The 21,046-nt window shown below is 45.8% G+C and overlaps 1 protein-coding gene across 1 annotated transcript in view; it reads left to right on the forward strand.

The window, feature by feature from the left end:
• The first annotated feature begins 3,378 nt into the window (after positions 1 to 3,378).
• ACVR2B (activin A receptor type 2B) overlaps positions 3,379 to 21,046 on the forward strand; it is a 101,457-nt gene continuing 83,789 nt past the window's right edge. The window contains exon 1 of the mRNA XM_080339360.1: positions 3,379 to 4,691. Within this exon, the coding sequence (XP_080195486.1) occupies positions 4,640 to 4,691 (52 nt within the window). The 5' untranslated portion in view covers positions 3,379 to 4,639. The remainder of the gene's footprint in view (positions 4,692 to 21,046) is intronic.

Genomic DNA, 21,046 nt, shown 5'->3' on the forward strand with positions numbered 1-21,046 from the left:
AGTCCAGGCTCTAATTTAAAGCCGCTTCAAATATAGACATTCCAGCAAAGTTAATAGTAGCTGCATTAAGGAGAGGTGACAGCAGCGAGACCTTAGAAAGCTGGGCAAGGTTTAAATCTGCCTCAGCTCTGTTCCTTTTAGAGTTAGGCAAGGCCTCTGGGAGTTCAATCAGGCTAATACTGGGTATAAATCCTGCTGGGAAATTCTGCAGGTGAGATACTGTCCACACAGCAACGGCATTTCTTGGAAACAAGGATAAAGTTCTTCCACAAAACCACCTTTTCCCCACACATTGAGAACCATGCAACATCGCCCTGCTGTATTAATTGGTCTGTGCTTTTAAAAGCTTCCTAACTCCGCTCACAACCGAGAACTTAGCTTACTGTTATATTAAGAAACCACTTCATGGTGTGGGTTGGTTATTACTGGGAAGCGCTTAATTACAATAAAATGCGTAGTGAAAGTGACAATTTATTTACTCGAGGTTATGAATATAAATAGTTTTTTCTTACCCGTGCATTTTGAAATGGGATGGTGGAGGCTGGGATCCCAGGAGTTTCTTTAGGCTGAGTGATTTCCTACAAACAGCTTTAGGAACTGGTACGGCAACTGCAGCATGTGAACCGGTTTGCTGACTTGGAGCCTCGGCACACTTTTCTCACTTGTTGCAAGTAATGCAAGTTTTGCTTAAGACGACTGGAAACGGGTCCCTTTAATTGCATCAGAGCTCTGTAATCTCCAACAAGCCAATGCCAAGCTGAAAAATAAATCCCTGTTAGTGAATACATGAAGAGATAAGGGAAACATTGGGTCCCCTTCCCCCAGTATTTTCCATGCTTTATAATACCTCTGTCAGTATAAATTTCCATTCACTGAAGAAATTACATTTCACGAGAGCTACAATAGGATTTTAAGATAAATGACATGCGAGCACTGCAGTTTTGCAGAGGCTTAAGCGATCCAAGTATCTTTATCACGTGCGGGGTATCAAAATACATGACTTTGACTTGTTACAACAGTCAGACGAGAAAGATTGAGCGTCATATGAGGCTGCAAAGCATAAAACCATCTTAGCTAAAATTTATTTTAGTGCAAGAGGGTTTGGTGTTTTGGTTTTTTTTAACTGTTAAGTAAAATTATTCCCAAATGGTCTGAGCTGTGCAGCCCTAATGATAACTGGAAACAGGAAAAAGCTCCTGAAAACGCCGCTTGCAAGGGCAATTCTTGCAAGCACTGCCTGCTCTTAACACTCGCTACCTTCGTTCATCGCTATTTCCGAAATTCTTGGAGGCTGATGAAGTTTTTAAGTGTCATCTTGCTAAGGCTGTAACATTATCTCCAGTGACAATACTCACTCCTGGGCTTTTATGTTGCAAGTAGAGAAAACATTTTAGCTTTTCAGGTGGGTAAACATCTCCCTGAGAAACAATGTAAGCAAGGCGGGCTGAAAACCCTGGTGTTTAATAAACGAAAACTCAGAGTATCGTTTATCCCTGGGTGAAAATTACCCTGAGTCCATTTGTCTGTCCGTTTGCTCTTTGCAGCATCAGCTGCATCAGTGCGACGTCTGTGGGTAAAAGGCCACGCTCCACATGCCTTTTTGGGTGGCTTTACAACAAAATCCCAAGCGCTTTGGGTCCGTTCCCCCAAAAGCGATGACAGGCACATGATAAATGTGCTCCCAGGTCTCTGCCTGCAAAGCACCAATTCAGGTATTGTAAAACAAGGATGTTTCATAGTGCCACGATTAAAAATAGGAGCAGAATGGGCCAGAGAGCATATCAGCCTGCGCAGGGAGGTAGCCCAAGCGATCGCAACATTAGCCACACTGCCTGCTCCCCAGAGCTAATATTTTCTTGGTATTAACTAAATCTCTTGTTTTAGCTAACCGTGGGTACAGTGAAACACTGGGTTGTATTTTTCTCCACACTTCAGCCACTTGGTAGCTGTTTAAGAACTTACTCCTCTAATTAAATAAGCATAAATATTGACTCGTTATTTGGTTTTGAATTAAATAAGCAGCCTTATAAGAAATTATCCACCCCTTGTTTATCTTTTCTCTTGAGGCTCCGACTGCATCCTGAGCTGGACATTTACTTCTCCTCTGACTACTGTTTTTCATTCCCTTTTGCACCCTTGTGGTCTTCTCAGTGATTTGTCCCACAAGCATCTGGTGACAAAATCAGTCCATTGCTGCCTCCAGATTAAAAAACTCCAAACCCTACTAGTAAGTGCTTATTTCTGAATGAATAATGATCAATTTCTGACCCCATCCCTTTGACAGACATGTCTCCTTATTTGCTGCCCTTGGTTTGACGAGCTGGGGGACATTATCCACCTTGCTTTTCCCTTGCTACAGACCTGCCCAGCAGCAGCTCTTTGTGGGCTCGTTTTCGCTACATTTTGCTCCAAAAATCATTTTCTTGAGCATTTTTCGCAGCTTTACCAATTGCATTGCCCATTGGTGCACAAGTTAGCTGTAACTCTCCCCCAAGAGTCTTGTGTTTATAGACACAACCACTACACACCTGTTGATGTATTTCTCTTATAGCAAACATATGAATGAGGTATGATACCATGAATGATGCTATTAATCAGTTTATTGCAACTCCACCTAGGAATCCCATTCACGGTTAAGACCTTATTACGCAAATGTTATACGTACATATAAAAAAGTCTCCAGCTTCAAAGAGCTTACAAGCTCTTACAAAAGTCTCCTGAAGTTTCCCACGAGCTTCTTACTGTAAAAAAAAAATATATGTATTTCTTCTTGGAACAAAACGCTTCTCAAACTTTTAAAGGAATGATTCATATTTACTCTTATCTCCCTCCAGAGGAGAAAAGCAAATGGTTTTAGAAATATTTTCAGCCTTACTCCCCACCGGACAAATCAGCGAGAGCTGACTGGCGATTCACCATCGTGCGCAGGAGCTCCGTGCAGCATCCGTGCCGCAGCCCTATGAGTCAGGGGACCTCGCAGCCCCAAAGTCTTGGGAATGACCCAACTTCAGCATCTTCCCTTCCTCACTCCTTCCCCTTAAGATTCCTTCGGTGCTCCCTAACGCCGTGTTATTTCATTATAACTAAAATAAATTCCGGTGAGAGTTCAATCCCTCTAACCCTGGCAATAGAGAAAACCTTATTAACCCTTGGAACAGACTGAAAATTGATTCTGCTGAGGTGCAGCCCTGGACACCGTCCCTGAGTCACCACCCCTACAAGATCCTGGGGTCAAAAGACTTTTTTGGGTGCAGGCGGGACATGAACGAGGAAAACACCTTCTCACCAGCTTGGAAGAGGAGGAGGTTTGTGGGTTTTGTTTTGTTGTTTGTGGGTTTTTTTGCCGGGACGCGGTTTATTTCAGCCCGGAGGGGGACGACAGCGCTGCTCTCTCCCCAGGGAAGGCGGCGGGGGCGGGGGGGGAGGTCCGGCATCCACCCCCTTTCCCCAAGAGGCCGCGATGCGTTCGCGCTGCGCCCCTCCATCCTCCCCTCTCCCCCCACCCCGGGGGGCGCGGCGCTCCGCGGGGCGCGGCCGTGACGGGCAGCCCCGCTCCCCACTCAGCGGCCGCGGAGCCCCCGCGCCGCTCCGCCCCCCTCCAGCCTCTTTGTATCAAACATCCGGGTTTCCCCCGCTGGCTCCGCTTCGGCTTCTCCCTTTTTTTAGAAGCCATTTTGGACTCGGTTCAGGTTTTTTTTTTTTTTAATTATTAAAACAAAACAAAAAAACACAACAAACCTCCCCTTTCCAAATTCCCCCCACCCCGCCTTTTTTTTTTCCGCCTTTTTTTTTTTTCCCCCTCCTCCCCTGTACATGGCAACTCCCGCCCCAGCCTCTGCTCCCGCCGCCCCCTCGCTCCGCACCCCGCGCAGCCCGCGATGCCGCGGCACGGCCCCCCCGCCGCCACCAGCCCCTCTCCCCGGCCGCCGCTCCGCGCCCGCTCCGCGCTTTCTCCGCGGGCTCTTGCCTGCCGCCCAGCAGCCGCTCCGGACGCGGGGTCGGTAACGGTGCAAAGTTTCGCTGCTGCCGGCGCTGGCACCGCGTGTGCGCTGCACGGGGAAGCGGAATGTGTGTGTTTGGAGGGGAGGGGGGACGGGGATAGGAAGTGGGGGGGTAGAGGGGGGTGTTGCGCGCCTTGCACACGGCTGCGCGTGCATTGCGCGGGACTGCGCGTGCACTGCGCGGGAAGAGGAAGGGTGTGCGCGCACACAGGCGTGTGCGTGTGAGCTCGCCCCTGCTGCTGGGGGAGCCGAAGGGGCTGGGTTGGGAGGAGGAGGAGAAGGAGGAGAAGGAGGGGGAGTCGGTGTGTGGTGCACGCCGCGCTCCCAGCACAAAAGCCCAGGGAAAGAAACTCTTGGAAAGCTCGGAGCAAACGCCGGGCCAGGCGGGAGCAGGTCGAACCGTCCGGGCGCTGCGGGGCTGTTCCTCTCCACTGGATACATTTTGCAACTGCGAAGGAATTAAATCCGATTTAATATTTTTCTTTTCAGGATTTTTTTCTTCTTTTTCTCTTTTTAAGAGAGAGAGATAGGGCAGAGCCTCGCTTCTCCCCCCTTCTTTCGCTCTCTCGATCTTTTATTTTTATTTTTTTTTCCCTTGGGGATAGAAGGGCACACGAGGAAAAAAAAAGTAAAGGAATATGATTGCTTCGTGGCTGACTTTCGCCTTGCTTTGTGGAACTTTCTGTGCAGGTAAGTGCATTTCTGCGTGTTTACCTCCTGCTCGGGCTTACGGTCGTCTCTCCAAATGCAGAATTGAATGGGCCGTGCAATTATTCGCAGCCACCCTCCAAAACAGAGCAGAGCAACCAACGAGGCTGCAAACGGGGGAATAACCCCTCCGCTGCCATCTGCTTAATTTTCTTTATTATTTTCTTTTCTTGCTTTTCACCCCTTTGCCCCCCTCCTCTCCGTTTTCTCCCTGCTCGCAGGACGAGCCTTCCCGTGCTGCTTTTTGTTCCCTTCAGGCAGCCTGTGGGAATTAATGGCAATGTAAACACGGCGTGATATCGAGGAAACTTTACGAAAAGGGGCATTTACTTCTGGGCGGGTGCTGCCGGAGTGTATGTGAGGAGTGGGGGGAAACCGGGGAGGTAGCGGGGGTGGGGGGAGAAGTTGGGAGCAGCGGGAGAAGACCTGGGGGGTTGCTCGGAATTGGTGCGGTGCCGCTCAGGTAGTGGCCATGTGTCCGCCGGGCTGCGGTTGTGCAAAATGGGGAGGTGGAAGGGACCCCCTTCCCTTCGCCCCAAGGAGACCCCCAGGTTCCCCCTTAGACCCCGGCACGGCGCGATCTCGTCGGGGTTTGCCTGTTAGCACGAAACGAAGCGTTTGGGGCTGGCTGGCGCTGCGGGGAGCTGGGAGAAAGTTGGGAAAAAGGGGGTGTGCGGGGCGGGGGGTGGGTGCTTGAGGGGAGCATCCCCGGGAGGAGGCTTGTGTGGCGTGGGGGGGGGTGTGTTTGTTTTGTATGTTCTTCATCCCATTTGGTTTATGGAATTGGGCTGGCCTCCAAACTTCAGCTCCAGCCGGCGGGGTGCGCATTTTGCCGAGGGACGCGGGGTGGAAGTTTAGCCGAAAGCCCGGGCATGGCCGGGGAAGCAGGAGGAGGCACCCGGGCAGCGCTTCCCAGAGTGGGGGGCGTTTCTCCATGGGGTGCCCATCCCGTAGCTGTTGTGGGGCGGGAGGAGTCAGACCCCCTGTGCTCCCCCTAGCACTGAAAACGCGGGCACGCTGGAAATCCCGACGCTCCCCACTTGCCCTCCTTGTTTTTATTTTATTATTATTATTATTGTTATTATTGTTGTTGTTTTCATTCCTTTTGTTGCATATTCCCCAGCAGAAAAACCGAGTGGGCAGCAGTTTTGCCCCCCGCCCTTGCGTGGTCATCACAGCCCCTCGACTCCAGGGGCTGAACCTGCCGCCCCCCGCTGCGCAGTAACTTGTTACGCTACCTCCTTTCCCCAGCTGGGGGGCGGGTCGAGGGGGGGCTGTTTGTGGCCGAGAGCTTCCCAGGGACAGGGAGTGAGGGGCAGCGATGCTGCAGCCGTGCCCTTTCCCCGCTCCGCGGTGGGAGCCGGGGAGTTCCCGTTGACTTCATTGTATTGCAAAACGGGTGGGAGTGAGGGGGGGGGGTTTCCCCGCGTGTGTGTGTCTGTGTGTTCCCCCCGCCCTGGGGAAGGGGCTGACCGGGGGGAGCGGGCGGCAGAGCCGGCCCCGGGGCGCTCCTGCAGCCGGGCTTCCTTTGTTCCGAGTGCCCATTAAATATGCACTGCCACCGCCTGCCTTTGGCATTATAAACAGTGCCATCGCTTAATTATTTTATTTTTAAGTCATACCGAAAGTGTGTGTGTGGGGGGGAGGGGCGGCAATAAAAAGGGAGCGGGCAATAAAAATGATAATAAAAAAAATTGATGGTGAGCAAAGACAGCTTGGGCTTTTTTTATCTGATCGCTGGGACACTTGTACGTAGCTTTGTTTCCATGTGTTAGAAGGGGGTTGTGCGGGCTTGTATTTACATAGCAGTGCTGAGGGAGAGCAGGTATTTTGGAAGGAGCAGGCAGTGTGTGTGTGTGTGCCATCAGCATTCGTGGTGCCCGGCGTTGCTATCATCACAACAGCTCTCTTGGCTGGAAAATTCTATTATGTGCATAAAGGAGATTTATGGTCAATGTATTTTCTTTCCATATATCTTGGAATCCTTTTATCTCGGGTGATTCAATAAAAGAGATGGCTTCCGGGTTTGGGGTTTTTTTTTTGTTTTTTTTGGGTATGGGCTTTGGTTTTTGTTTGGTTTTGTGTATATGTGTTTGTTTTTTAACCTGCTCCTATGGCTCTGTACATATAGTGGTCGAATTCTAAGTTGGAGGGAAAAAAAGCAATTGTTTAAAAAGAAATTAACCCTGAAAGCTTCTTAAATGTATCATGTTATGAAAAGGATAATCTAATAGGGCATACCTACGGTGACTTTTTCTCCCCCCTTGAAAATACAATAAAGAACCCTCCCCCCTCCAAATGAATATAATTGTGTTTATTTGGAAGGGTCCTCTTGGATCATTAAATCAGTGCATTAGCAATTCTGTAAATCCCTCCCTCTTTTAAAGCCTCTTTTTTTTTTTTGCCTTTCTTGTGGTATTTAGGAGCATTTATCAATGTGATCTTTATTGTCCAGTTTTTCCTAAAGCTGTTCAGTCAGGAAGAAAAAAATAAACCAACCTCAAATACCCAAAGTTGCAATGTGTTGCTGGGATTCATAACACCGGACTTTGCTTGAACTGTGTCTTTTGTGTGTGTACATGTTAGGACTGTGCAAAAGTGGTGGGCTTTTCAAAAATCGCTTGACCTCCATTGTTGATGCTTCTCTTCACTACCTTGGCTGGCTGTAACAAAGCAAGCACAGGCTTCTATTCTTTAAAAAAAACCCAAATAAATCTGTTACGCTTAATTTTTGGAATACTGAGGATTCATTGAGGAAAACATTATGTTCATTTTTAGCCCTTTGTTTGCAAATTTTCTGCAGCCCAAATGTTCAGAAACCATATTTTAATCGACGAGCTTTAGAAAATACAGAAGGTGTAAAAGGATTTGTCTTGCAGAATGCATTGCTAATGCATCTTCCCGAGCCATTGCATTACTTTTATTTCGGTGCAAGTTTAAGTAATGCCATGCAGCAATGAACTGTGCTGCAAATGGATCTGGTCTCCTCTTTCACTGTCTTGTATTTATCCTCTTGTGCTTGAGAAAGGGAATAAAACTGGCTTCATTAGCTTGCTAATTAAACACAATGAAGTGCATGGCCCAAGGTTAATGGCAATGGCCTTTAAAAACACAAAACTCTTGAACAGGTGTTTGGGATATATATATTTTTTTTAATCTGTCATCAAATCTAGATAATTATACCGCCGAGGTAACCATTGTCACAGTTCTGTGGAGAAGAAAATGCTACGTTAAAGATGTGAGCGCACAGTGTATTATTTTTAGTGGCATTATTTATAAACACCTCTCCAGGTCCTGCACAGCCCGTGGTTTAACTCCCCCCTTCTCCCCCCTGCACCATTTCAAAGCATCTTCTGCACGTCCCCTTTTGGGTGAGTTTTTGTGGATGAGGCAGGGTTAAAAATTCCGTATCCCTGGACCAGAGTGAGAGTCTAACCCATGCCTGGGTAGTTAGCTCAAGTATTTACGCGTGGAAATTTCTGCCATTTCTTGTATCTTTGAGCAGCCCATCCAGGCTGTAATGCCCCTGCTCGCTTGATGAGATAGTAAGAAACAGCCAATTAACGCGGAGGTCTCTTACTCCCCGCGTTCGAGCTGTCACCAGCCTCCTGTCCACTCTGGTCTCCATCAGCTAAAACACGCTTGTCGGGGGGGTTTTTTGTGCTTTACATGACGCAACAGTTGTAGACCTCCCCTGCTGCTGCTGAATAGATGGTTGAGGAGAAAGAAGCAGGACAGCCTTACTTTTTTCCTTTTTTTTTTTTTCTTCTCTTTTTTTTTTTCTCTTCTCTCCCACCGTGTTCCCCCTTCCCCACCACGCACACACTCCTTGCTTTGCAGATCAAGGGTTTCCTGGTTTCACCACTTCTGGGAAGCGGGATGAGGGTTTGGATAGGAGAGGAGCAGCTTTTGGAGCATTGGTGATGGGACTGCCCTTAACACCAGCCCAGGAATCCCGCTGCTGTGATTTGCATCTTGCCTGTTCATGGCGGTGGGTTCGTAGAGCCACAGAATAGTTTGGGTTGGAAGGGACCTCCAAAGCTCACCCAGTGCCACCCCTGCCATGAGCAGGGACATCTTCACCAGCTCAGGTTGCTCAGAGCCCCGTCCAGCCTGGCCTGGGATGTCTCCAGGGCTGGGTTCCTCTGCAGAAGTGTAAAGGAACAAAGGGATGTTTATCTTAATTTATCAAGAGTGAAGGAGGTGGATGGCAGAGATGCTTTGAGGCTGGATCTCCAGCAAAGATGCACTTGTGTGCTCTGTCCACAGGGTGCCTCTTTCTAGAAAGCCAGGACAGCTATAAAATTAAAAGAAGTCAAAGTTGCTCCAGTTCTAGGTCTTGTAGTGGAAGGAGTTACAGCTGTCATGTTTCAGGGCCTACTCCTAGGGGCATTTGTAAAATTTAATGTTAATAGTAGTTGACTGTGTGGAGCTGCACTAGAATAGAATGAAGTGACATTTTAGTAACACCGCATCTTTCAAACCCCGTAAAATATAACACTTCTCTACCAGCCACACCCAGGACAGTTATTTTGAGTTTAACCTAGTAGCTGTAGTCTAAAAGTGGCCAAAACAGCTTGATCTGTACTCTAAAAGTTGCTGAAGCAGCTTCATAACCCTCTTGCTTCTGGCTGTGTGTGGCCAAGGCCATTTGCTGGGTGCTCCTTCTCCTTGGAGTACCACACCGGGTGCTGGGTCATGGCCTCTCCTTATGGTACCTTCTGGAAATCTGCGTATCCCACCCCATCAGCCCATGCTGGAGAAGTGTTATAATTTGGGAAGGGTGGAGGCAGGGAGAGAACCTGTTTGAGTTCAGTGGTAATCTAGACTCAACTGAAAGCCCTTATGGGTCTCAGCTTTGGTGACCAGAGAACTGACTTGAAAAAGTCTTGTGAAGGGAACTCTGGTGAAGTCAGGGTTGGTCGGTACCCACTTCAGCGTAGGCTTTCTCTTGCTTTTGGACTGAAGAGGTGGTGTTAAAAAAGCACCGGCGTTTTCCAGGTCCCTTGGTCAGGCGCAGGCAGTGATACCGGTGGTGTGGTGGTACCACAGTGCCCGGGATCCGGTGTTCTCGTTTTAACAAAACATTGTGGGAAGTTGGAAAATGGGAACCACAGAGCGTAATCTCTGCTTTAAAGAGGTGTTGTCTTTCCCTTTTATCCCTCCTTGGCCTTTGATTTTAGAACTAGCAGGGGGGTGTGATTTTCTTGCCTGGCCAATAGTGCTGCCTGGATCTGAATTATTCAGTGTAGCACTTGGCATTCTGCACCCTATTCCCACTTAAGCTCTTTTTCGCCTGTTCCTTCATGTGGAGATTTTCACATCAGTGAAATTGGATGTGTTTAAGAGAGGTGTTTGTGGCCACAGCATTCACCGTATAAGCTCCCTCTCCCCTGCCTTTCCCCTCCATTAACCATTGAGGATCAACTAATGTCTAATCTCTTCTCTTCATTATTACTTCATTCTGAAATAATTTTGTATCTCTTTAGTCATTTGTTCCTTTAAGGTATATTAAAAAATATACATCACTTTTTTTTTCACCCCCTTAAATCTTCCTTGTAAGTTTTCTTGGAGCCACTAAAGTCAAAGGGGCAGAGAAGTAAATTAAAGATGAAACGCTCTGCCTGCATTTTGCCAACCCAGCACATGTTATGCTTAGATTTGAATATAACTGTTGGCCTTTTTCACCAATTTCATGTTCTTTTTGTTCTGTCATCTTCCTCCTTTACTATGGTATAGCTTCAATTCAAACTTAGAAGTTAAGAGCAGTAATTGTCAGTGTACACTAAAATAATAATAATATACTTCCCTCCAGCACACAAGTGCCTCTTATTTTGCTGTATTTGAGTCTTGTCGCTCTGATGGTGTTATTGCGTGTGGCATTGGTCCATCACGCTACTTAAGAAAAAAATACGTTACTGATGTCTAGGTGCCTTGGAAAAATACGGCTCCTCTTCTGCGAAGTGCTGTTTGCGTAGAGACAAAGTCTCTGCCTCAAAACCACTAAGCAGAGGGGCCAAGCACAGGCAAACGTTACTGTCTGCAAGCGCTCCCTGCTGCATCGTGAAGCGGCTCACCTAAGGTCGCGCCAAATATTTTGTACCTATACTCAAAAAATGAGCTGTGTATGGAAGTGTTCCTGTATCAGGTAAAATCAGGCTTTAACCTGGTAGTGTGCTTTGGCCACCTTTGTTTTGGTGACTTCGTTGGAGATGGTTTATGTGTTGAGACCCATCCCTCTTGGGTTGGTTTGACTGTAAGCAAGAACTGGCTCACTCACGCAGGTTTGTAAATTTAAGTATAAAAGGAACACAGCGGAAGGAACGAACCTGTTTGCGCTCGGCTGGAGGAAGATGCGAATTACTCGTTTCTCGTTAATAATTCTGCAATTTCCAGCTTGGTGTGCCATTTCATTGCAGGTTTGGTTTCAGATCTTAGGGTATCTCTGCGGGCAGGGGGTTGCTTGCAGGAGGACATGGGCTGAGCAGGAGGCAGCCCCAATCCAATGCATCATTTTTTGGCTCACTGATGGGTTTGGGAAGCGAGGATGTATTAAGGAGCTGAAACGAGCCTGTTAAATTGTGTGCACAGGAGCTGCTAGGAGAAAAACTTGTACCCGCAGATGTTGCCATCGTATAGTGCATAGTTTATGGTATGGAACAAAAGTTTACCAGGTGTTCCCACATCTTCTGTGGCGGGAGGGACGTTTCTGAGATCTTGGGAGTCAGTGGTAGGGCAGGACTGTTGCTCCTCATCCTCTTGGGTCCATGGCTGGTGCTCAGATCACCACCATTATCCTTTTTTTTTGTCCATCTGGAATTAAATTTGCTGGGAAAAGTGGAGTGTTCTGATAATTTTATGAAACAAGAGGTATAATTTTGTTTTCTTTCTGTCTCAGTCTTGTACAAATAGATCCATATATGGGTTCCTCTTCTTTATTTAAAGTGTGTTCACAAGAAGATGCAGCGCTTTGGAGTCTGAGCTATGTTAATTTTCATCCAAGTGGATGCTCGTGCAAATTAAGATGTGGATTTAAACTCAGCTCCTCATGTCTAGTATGTGCCCTTGTGTGAGGACAGAAAAAGGGGCTCATGAGAGCAGAGGGACTAAGTTAATCCTCCTCCAGTAAAGCTGGAAATGGAATGTGTTGCTGTCAGTTTTATAGAGAAATAAACAAAAACTGGGGGAGATGAGCGTGTCTCTGGCACTCACCAGACCAATCCAGAATCCCAGGCTGATTGAGCCCCAAACCACAGCAGCAAAGGTCATTTTAAAAAGTCCATGGTAGCTGCCACTGCCCTGTAGCATCTTAAGTGCTGGGACTGCCTCTACTTTATTTAAAGCTTTTCCCATTATAGAACTTGTTTTCTAACTGGCAGCAGAAGTTTAAATTTTATATGTGGTGCCTGTAGTGCTAATGTAATGCTTTGTCCTAATTTATTGCTCTAAAGTGTGAGGTTATAAGCCTTTGAGTGGATGACAGGGATAAAGTTAGCTCCATTTGTGCCTCATCTATCGAATGGTCAATCTCAGTGGCTAACCCTTCTTTCTTCTGACATTATCTGTTTAAAATGCCATGTGTAATGTGTGCGACTTTTAAAATTTGGCTTTTAGGAGTATTTTGCTTATTATATAATTTACCTCCGCAGATGGTTTTGAATTCCTGGGGAGGGAGGAATGCAACGGTAGGTCTGAGGTGAAGAAATGCTCAATCAAGCTCTGTCTCCTTTTTGTGACTTTTTAAAAGCATTTCATAAAATGAGAGTATATTAGGCTTTTTAAACCCTTTTAATGCAATTCTCATGTTTTGCAGTCTGTGGCTTTATTCTGCGCACTGGTGGCTGGTGCTGTAATTTGGCTGAGCTGTCTGCAAACTCTCCAGTTACTCTTTTTGCCATTGATACTTTCATTTTTTTGTGAAATGGTGTCATTTAAGATGTGCACAGTTGATGTCGAAGTCTTTCTCTGGGGCAGCAAGCTGAACTTTATGTTATTGAAGTTGTAAGGAGACGGTGGTACCAGTTTTGGAAGGGCCCCTGAGCTTTGTAGGTGTGAGGAGGCATTTGCTTTGCTCATTGCCCATACGTTACAGTGTGGATTTGCAAAAGCCCCTGTACTCAGCAGAGGGAAACTTTGATTGACTTGAGATGTGGCTGCTCAGCAAAGTGCAGATTTATGGCTATCTCGCTGGTATCCCTGTCTTGGCATGTTCGCTCTAGGGACAACCAAGACATGGCAATGCAACCTGTGGGCACCTGGCTCACTTGTTTCCCCAAGCTTTTATTTTTCTTTCCTCAGTACGACAACTGAAACACAGCAGGGTTTGTATTGCCGCTTTAGCTCCTGAGAGTAATTAATGGGTTAAGATTGCTAATTCCCCTATATATGTGCAGGCTGGGAAATTCAATTGTCCTTGGGTTTTCATGGTGGGAGTATCCAGTTACAGCTCAGCGGCTATTGGGTTAGCTCTCGGGTGCACTAAAGTTTGAACTCGGAATCCCTCGCTTTCACATGCACTCACAACGGAGCAGGCACTTTTATTTTTATAGGAAAGCCTCTGCTAAGGCACATTCTTACGCCTGGGGCAAGGCATTTTCACAAATACCTATTGCACTTGCACCTGCTTGGCTCCTAAAAAACGAGTTTGGGGTGGTGGCGGTAGGCGCTGCTGCTGACATACCTGAAGCAGTTCCCTGCTGTGAAATTCCTGTTTATGTAAGGACGCACGTGAGATAAAGCTTGACACAACCCGAAGGAGAAGAGGGGGACATGGTGCATGTGATGCTTGGTGCTGCTTTACTGGGTTGTTTGCTCTGGCTGCCAACGTGTGTGGTGTGGAGTTGTGAGTAACTGGCTCTGGTGATAATACTGGAGCTGTAGCATCTCCGTCCGAAATTCTGTGTGTGGGCATTTGAGTGGGGATGCTGTCATAGGGTATGATCTGTTGCAGAGCCACCTCATCCACGCTCCTTGGTTTCTTTTGAAATATTTCAAAGATAATTGCTCTTTAAAAAAAACCAAAAAACAAGACGCACACAAACATAAAACCCCCCCAAAAACACACCACACAAAAAAAAAACCAACGGAGCAACAAAAAAACCCAACTGAAACCAACACCACAAAACAACAACAGAAATCCCTCCCAAAAAACAGCTCCTACAAACAAACAAACAAATAAACCCCCCACCAAATCTGACAACCCCAAACTGATGGAGATGGATGTTTTTATCTAGTGGCTGTCGCTTGTTGCAACAGATCTTCGTTCCTTCCTCAGGTTCCTGGAGCATCTTCTTAAAACAAAAGCATGAAGCAGGAGCCTGTAGAAAGGGCAGGCTTGGCACGCTTAGTTACAGCAAGGTTTTAATCACCTTTCAGAATCTTTGAAGCAACATTCTGACCCTCTGCTGTCAATTTCCAGGCTTGTTTGCGCAGGCGATTTCAGAAATGCTCCATCAGGCTTCGCTTTCCTCTAATCCCACTTGCTGTTGCTGGGTAGTTCCACTTGTTGGGTGCAGCTTGGTGGCACAAAGCTCATTCAGCTTGAATTCTGAAGGTGGTAGATGCAAAAACAACCCAAACTAAACCACCCAGCCCATTGAACGTAGCATCCCTGCAAGTGCTTGTCCCCACGGCTGTCTCCTGGCTGAAGCCCTGGCACTGTGCCTGTTTGCATCGCAGGGAGTTTGGCCGCCGCATCCGTTCCGCAGGGCGGGTATTTTAACATTTATATTGTACCTGAGATAACTGGGGAAGTCTTTCACAGATAATTTTTATGGCTATAGATAATTTTTTGTAGATAGCTTCTGCTATCGTTTAATGGGACAGAGTTAGTGCTGCTAAAAGCAAACATGAGAAACCTTTTTTTTTTTATTGGTAATAGAATTTCCTTTCCCGTGCAATCCTGTACAGATTGACTATTTATTATGTAAATAACAGCTAAAAGAAGCTCTTCCAAGGTAACTGTAAGCCCCAAAGGTAAATGAGATCACTCCTACACTGTTAGATAAGTGAGATGCAAGTGTATCTGGCTGTGTAACTGTGTCTATATGCTCCTTCTCAATGAACTGCTGATGAAAGAAGAAACCTCGAGTGAGGGATGTATCGTTCTTGCAGCCGGCGCTGGAGAATCGCCCTGTTGCCGTCCCTGACGCTTTTTGTGCGTGGAAATGATTTTGAAACAGCTAACGTGCAAAACTTTGAAGTGTGGTACGACAAGATAAAGTCATCTAAAAATAGGTCTGAATATGAAAGCCAGGCGAAAACTCGGAGAGGGGGGAGCTGGGGGTTGTTTTACAGGCATTGTTGATAGAGTTTCAGGGTCCCGAGAAGGGAAGATGAATGTCTTTCTGTTATAGTAACAGCTGCTCTCTGTCCATCGGGATCTAGTGTTTGCCCATCCAACTCATAATAATTAAACAAAAGAGTTATTTCATAGCAAGCTTGGTGGAGGATTTATGTTGGAATTTTATCTTTCTCCGTTTAGACTTTTCTTCGTCTATTAAAGAAAAATACAAAGTTAACCTCTCACCTGAACTGGATCTGGCTACTTGTCAGATCCAGCTAATTACTACCAGGAGGAAGCCAGCAGTTAACTGGGCATTCAGAGTTATATTTAAACAAACAAGAAATCTTCAAGTTTCACTAATGTACTTGTCCTTAAAGAGCTCCTCAGGGTTTTTGTGTCCTGAATCCCTGAGCAGTTGGGTGACTTTACAAGGTTGTTAGTAGCTCCCTAGTACGGCCATATAATACGATGTACAGTTTTCTCTTATACTTTCGCCTTATTTTTCAGTGTGTTGTGTGTTTTTGTTTGGTTGGTTTGGTTTTTTCTCTCCCCGTTTTGAGGGCTAATAGCCAGTATAAATAAACAAACAGCCCTAAAGGACTCCCAGACTCTCAATGCATAACAGCATTTTGGGAATGGATCTACATTGTGGGACTTTATTCCCGTGTAGTAAATTCTGCAAAACCCCCTGGGATGGGTCAGGCTTAGGGGAGTCACAGAGGTCCAGAGTAAGGCCCAGTTTAGTTGGTCAGTACATTTTCATGTATTCAGCCACAACTTTTAAGACAATTTGGGGTTATATCTGTACCCCAGAATAAAACAGCCCTGGCCAAATGGTGTGGCATGTGCTGATGTTCTCCTCCTACCTGAGCAGGGTGGCCACGATCCTGCCCTGCCCTGTCCTGTCCCCAAGCCATATGTTGAGAGAGGCACCATCCAGAGCCACATCACCCATTCTTCCTCTTTGCAAATCTCTCCTGCCTTTTTGTGTCACTGGGCTCTGTCCCTGCAGAGACTTTCCAGAAGATTGCATCTAGAAATAGCTGGTTTTTTACATTTTTCGTTGCAGTGGTACACCTTCCTTTCTTTTTTTCAATATGCTGAAGCTACTATTCCTTGAAGATCACAGACTTGAATTTATCCATTGCTGAGGCATCACGAGAAGTGACCCAGGGCTCCCATCGCAGGATCCCTTCCCAGGTCTTAATGGGATAAATGCTTCCATGTAGCTGCCTTTTGAATCCTGCCTGTTAATTTAATACCATTTACCTTTCTCCAAAGGAGAACAGACCTGGTTGGCTGGTAAGGTTAAAACCTGAGCTGTGCTATGTTTATATTAATAATTTCCACTGGTAAAATATGGATCTGAGACTTTCCTGATTCATTTAAACCTCATAGTTAATAGGCAATAGTGGAAATGTACCACGATCATGATTATTGCAGTGACCTGATTTCACATGCATTTCTGATCTAACTTCTGTTTTGGAAAAAAAAAAAAAACCACAAAGAATTATATATAAAATTGATTTTGGGAGCCCTGGGAAGGAGAAGGAAACCATTTATTTCAACCCCCAAATTCCTTTGAGCTGTAGAAACATTGTCAAAGTAATTGTAGCCCTTTCAATTTTTTCTGTGTAGTCTCAGAAGAACTGTGCTCTGTTGATGGATGTCACTGTTTTTTTACTTGTGACAAATATCTCCCAAGGTATTGTTTGAGTGATGTAAAATTGGTTCATGTGTAAAATTCTAGCTTTTCATGAATACTTTATCATGGATATGTGCACGCCAGCTTCTCCTGGATTAAGGTGTTATACCTTTAGTGGTTTGCTGCGGGATATCATCTTAATCATTTTTGCTGTAATTTAATCATCTTAATTAAAACTGTATTGAATTGTGGAAAGTAATTTGGGTCTAGAGAGCAGTGGGTTTTGTATTTGGTTTTGGGTTGTTTTTTTCTTCTTTTTTTGTCTTGTTAGAAGATGGTAACGGTCTTGGCAAGATTCTGCTAAAAATTAGCACAGTGTACAAAAACTCATGTTGCCAAGTTAGTACAGTATTTCTCCAGTTAATTGTGGATTTGAAGGGTATGATATAAAAGGTCATCTTTGTTAGTGAACTGCAGGCTTCTCCTGCGAGACAGAAATCCATGTCCGTATCAAGGATGAAATCTTGGCTCCTTGGTTACACAATTGAGCTTTGCTGTAATTTGGACATCATTAGGCTCTTCATTAAAGCAGCAGAACACTAATCAATCTTCGTGCTTTGCTTTCTTAAATGTGTGGTCCCACCCCGGCCCTGCGAAGGGGAAGCGTCTGAAGATGGGATTGGGTTAAAACCTTTCGGGGTGTTCTTTGGCCAGAAGGTTTCCATTTCTGACGCTGGTTTTGAGAACCGGGGTGTCTGACCTTTTCTTCTCATCTTCTTTTGTTGAGCAGAGCCAGGAGACGACCATTGTGGAAAAAGCAGCCACTAGTTTTGGTTTGTGCTGTTAAACTTCTAAAACAATACACAAAACTTAATGAAACCAAAATATAATTTAAAAAGCGATTGGCTTTAATTTTCTCTTTCTTTAAACTCAAACAATTGGGTTTAATTTTTTTTTTTCTGGGGAGGTGGGGAAGAAAATAACCCAAACCAGATTTGTTTCTGTGGTACATGGTTATAGGGTGCAATTATGGAGGAAAGACTTCTTTCTTTCTTTTTTTCTCTTTTTTTTTCTGTGCCTTTGCCCCTTTTTTGTACTCTTGGATTTGTTTTCATTAGGATGTTGGCACTGCCAGGAACATATTTTTGTGGCCCTGACTTGAGCATTGTAAAACATAGCTGGCACTTACCATCTCTTTGTTTGATTGCTGTTTCTTTAAACCAGTAGATATTTTTCTAGTTGGAGGGATGAATGGATCTTTCCCACTTATTAGACAGATCTGATTTTGGACAGCTGTAAAAGTTAGACTTGTGCTTTGGCAGAGCTTCATTTGCCAGGTTTTGAGACTCTAAATTTTGGTGCCTACCATCACGTAGATTTGGGTACGTGATGTGCTGGAGGTGTCCGTGTCCTTGAGACACTCACCGGCGTAAAAACACTTGGAGAGGCAGGCACAACAGCATCAGATGATCTCTCTAAAGGACTGTCTTCTGCAATGTATGTGCCAACTTCACTTTCCTGCATCTTGATGATGATAATCTGAGAGTACCCCTCCAGCGGGACATGGAAGCGTTGTTACTCACACGCACAGATGAGGACCTGAGCGGAGCGATGTGCTCGACCAGAGTGATGCTCAGACCCTTGGTGGTTGTTTGGGCAAGCTGAAGTCTGTGGTCCCCGATCCCCAGAGATGGGGGCTTGTACATGGACCTCTTGATCATCTCAACGCTCTCATCGTCCAGGGAAAACGCTGGGAGGTAAATACCTACAGTTGTTATTATTTTTACAATTTACCATATAGGTGGCTTCACCTCAAGCACAGATGCTGTGACAAATGTCTAGTTTTTCAGTCTTGATGTATGTGCTGTGGTTCTGCGCTGGGTAACCTGTTATGCCTTCAAAAAAACCCCTAAAAACTGGAAAAGAGACTGTGGTGTGCTTGTGGATGAAGAAACCGTGTTCCGCTCTGCTCTGCACTGATGCGGCCTCACCTGGAACACTGTGTGCAGTTCTGGGCAACACAGGATGAAAAAGATGTTAAGCTACTAGAGAGAGTCCAGAAAAGGGCTATGGAGCTGGTGAAGGGTTTGCAGGGGAAGCCGTATGAGGAGCAGCTAAAGTCACTGGTTTGTTCAGGCTGGAGAAGAGGAGACTGAGGGGAGAGCTCATGGCGGCTCCAGCTCCTCACAAGGGGAGCAGGAGGGGCAGGACTGAGCTCTTTAGTGACCAACGACAGAACCCGAGGGAATGGCAGGAAGATGTGCCAGGGGAGGTTTAGGTTGGACATGAGGAAAAGGTTCTTCACCCAGAGGGTGCTGGACACTGGAACAGGCTCCCCAGGGAGGTGTCACGGCCCCAAGCCTGACAGTGTTCAAGAAGAGACTGGACAGCACCCTCAGACATATGGTGTGAATTGTGGGGTGTCCTGTGCAGGGACAGGAGTTGGACTCGATGATTTGCTGTGTGCATGTGCACTGAAGTGCTTGGTGGCATCTGGAATGGATTGTGCACCACCTCATTTACAACCCCTCCAGTTGGTACTTGCCCAGTTTCTGTCTAACAGATACGTGTGCACTTCAGGAGTTTTCCCCAGGTTTTGCCATTTTGTGCAAAAAGTTTGCTCTTTGAGCTATTACTAGAACCAAACATTTCTGCTCTGAAGGGGTGAGCTTTCTTGAGCTGCAAGTTTTAAATGAAAGCTTTAGGTTATGAATGTGTCATCGTCTCATTACTGTTCCATACTGCTTGGCATCCTGTTCGTCTAAGCTAGTTTAACTGTCTCCAGCCTAAATTGAGTGCTGCTTTCAGTATTTATACACTCTACAACTGTTAAAGCAAACCAAGCCTCCAGTTGCAGGAATGGAGCAATGGCAGTGGGGTTGAAGACAAGGAGTTGTCTCTAAGGAATATAGTCTATTATATGTTGGGTATAAATCAACCTCTGACTTGTGGGTGTTGGGAGGAAAATTTCCTTGGGGACTTGTAATCCAGAATCAGCCTCCTATAAATCTGCTTGGATCCTCTCCTGAAGCATGTGGCGGTACTGGAGAGCTGATTATGGATGTAGACTGTGGACTTAGGAGTGTGAAATACTACTGCTCCCTCCCCTTCATCACCACGCTGGACAGACGTGTCCGAGGAGCAGAGTATTTTCAGTATGTTAGAAGTGATGAGTTCATCGTCCTGTTCTCTCCCTCCCTCCCAGTAAAACCTGCAGGCTTGGCTTTAGATATCGGGAATTGAAAGCAAACAATAACAAATATAACTGGCTTGGTTTTATTTGCTTTTTGGGGTTTCGGGGACGAGCACGCACTTTGGTTGCATTTTTGTGCTTTTTATATATTTTTTTCTCATTCCTTGATGGCTGGAAAATATTTCTCTTTAAATGGAAGGTGATATTTTACATCTTCTAAATGTCTCTGAGGGATGAGTTTGTAGCAGACAAAATATCCAGCTCACTGGTAGCAAGAAATCCTGAGAAGGAAGAACAGGGCATGAGCTGATGCCACCGTATCTGCAGGGACAGATTGGCTCTTGGACGTGACAGTGTGTGAAGTTTGTCATTGCACGCTTTCTTTAAACAAAGCATTTTTTTGGTCTTTTTGTGGTGCCATTCAGTTGCTAGAAGCTCTCTTAGTTCTGCAGGTTAAGGTACTTCTCGAAGGATGGGTGATGTGAGCAGCTCTGGTCCTTCGAGGGTTTTCCACAAAGAGCAGAACACAGTTGATGTCCTGAAGCTCTTTGTAGTTGGTTAAATTTTCCCCAGAAAGGTAAAAACCATTCTTAGGGCAGCTCATTTTAGAGCCATCCCTCCTCTGTGCTAGAACCACACCAGTGATTAGGGCAGCTTTATTCTCTTCCGTTCCTTGGTGGGTTCATCCGTCTCCAGATCCAGGAGGCTGCAGGATCGGACACCTCCTACAAGTTGTAGGACTTGTCTGTACCTCATGTTGGTCACATCCTCTTCAACCCCATGTCCATCCTGGTTTGCACACTTCTCAGATGTGATATTTACAGGAGGTTTTTCCTAATGGGAAACATGACCACAGAACCAAGTGATATATGGGTTTGGTTTGTGTTGTTTTTTTTTTTTTATTAACCTTTTTCTTTTATCACTTCTCATGCAACTTGTCTACTTCTCTTCTTGCCTTTTTTTTGGTTTTTTGGTTGTGCTCTCTCTACCTTTCTCTCTATCTGGAAGAAATTGTCTGTTCCAACTTCAGTAAATGTTTTCTCGCTTGTCAGAACAAAAGCAGCTGAGCCCGGTGTGGTTTCTGTTGGTGTGTGTGTGTGCAGGGAACGTGTCAGATGTTTTTATGGGCGCTGCTGCCGAGCTTGTCAGCAGCGGCTGGGCCAGGGAAGCCAGGCTCTTCTACAGGTTACATATCTTTACAGATTTTTATCTCC

Source organism: Nesoenas mayeri (assembly GCF_963082525.1).
Source record: "Nesoenas mayeri genome assembly, chromosome: 2".
Classification (NCBI taxonomy): Eukaryota; Metazoa; Chordata; class Aves; order Columbiformes; family Columbidae; genus Nesoenas; species Nesoenas mayeri.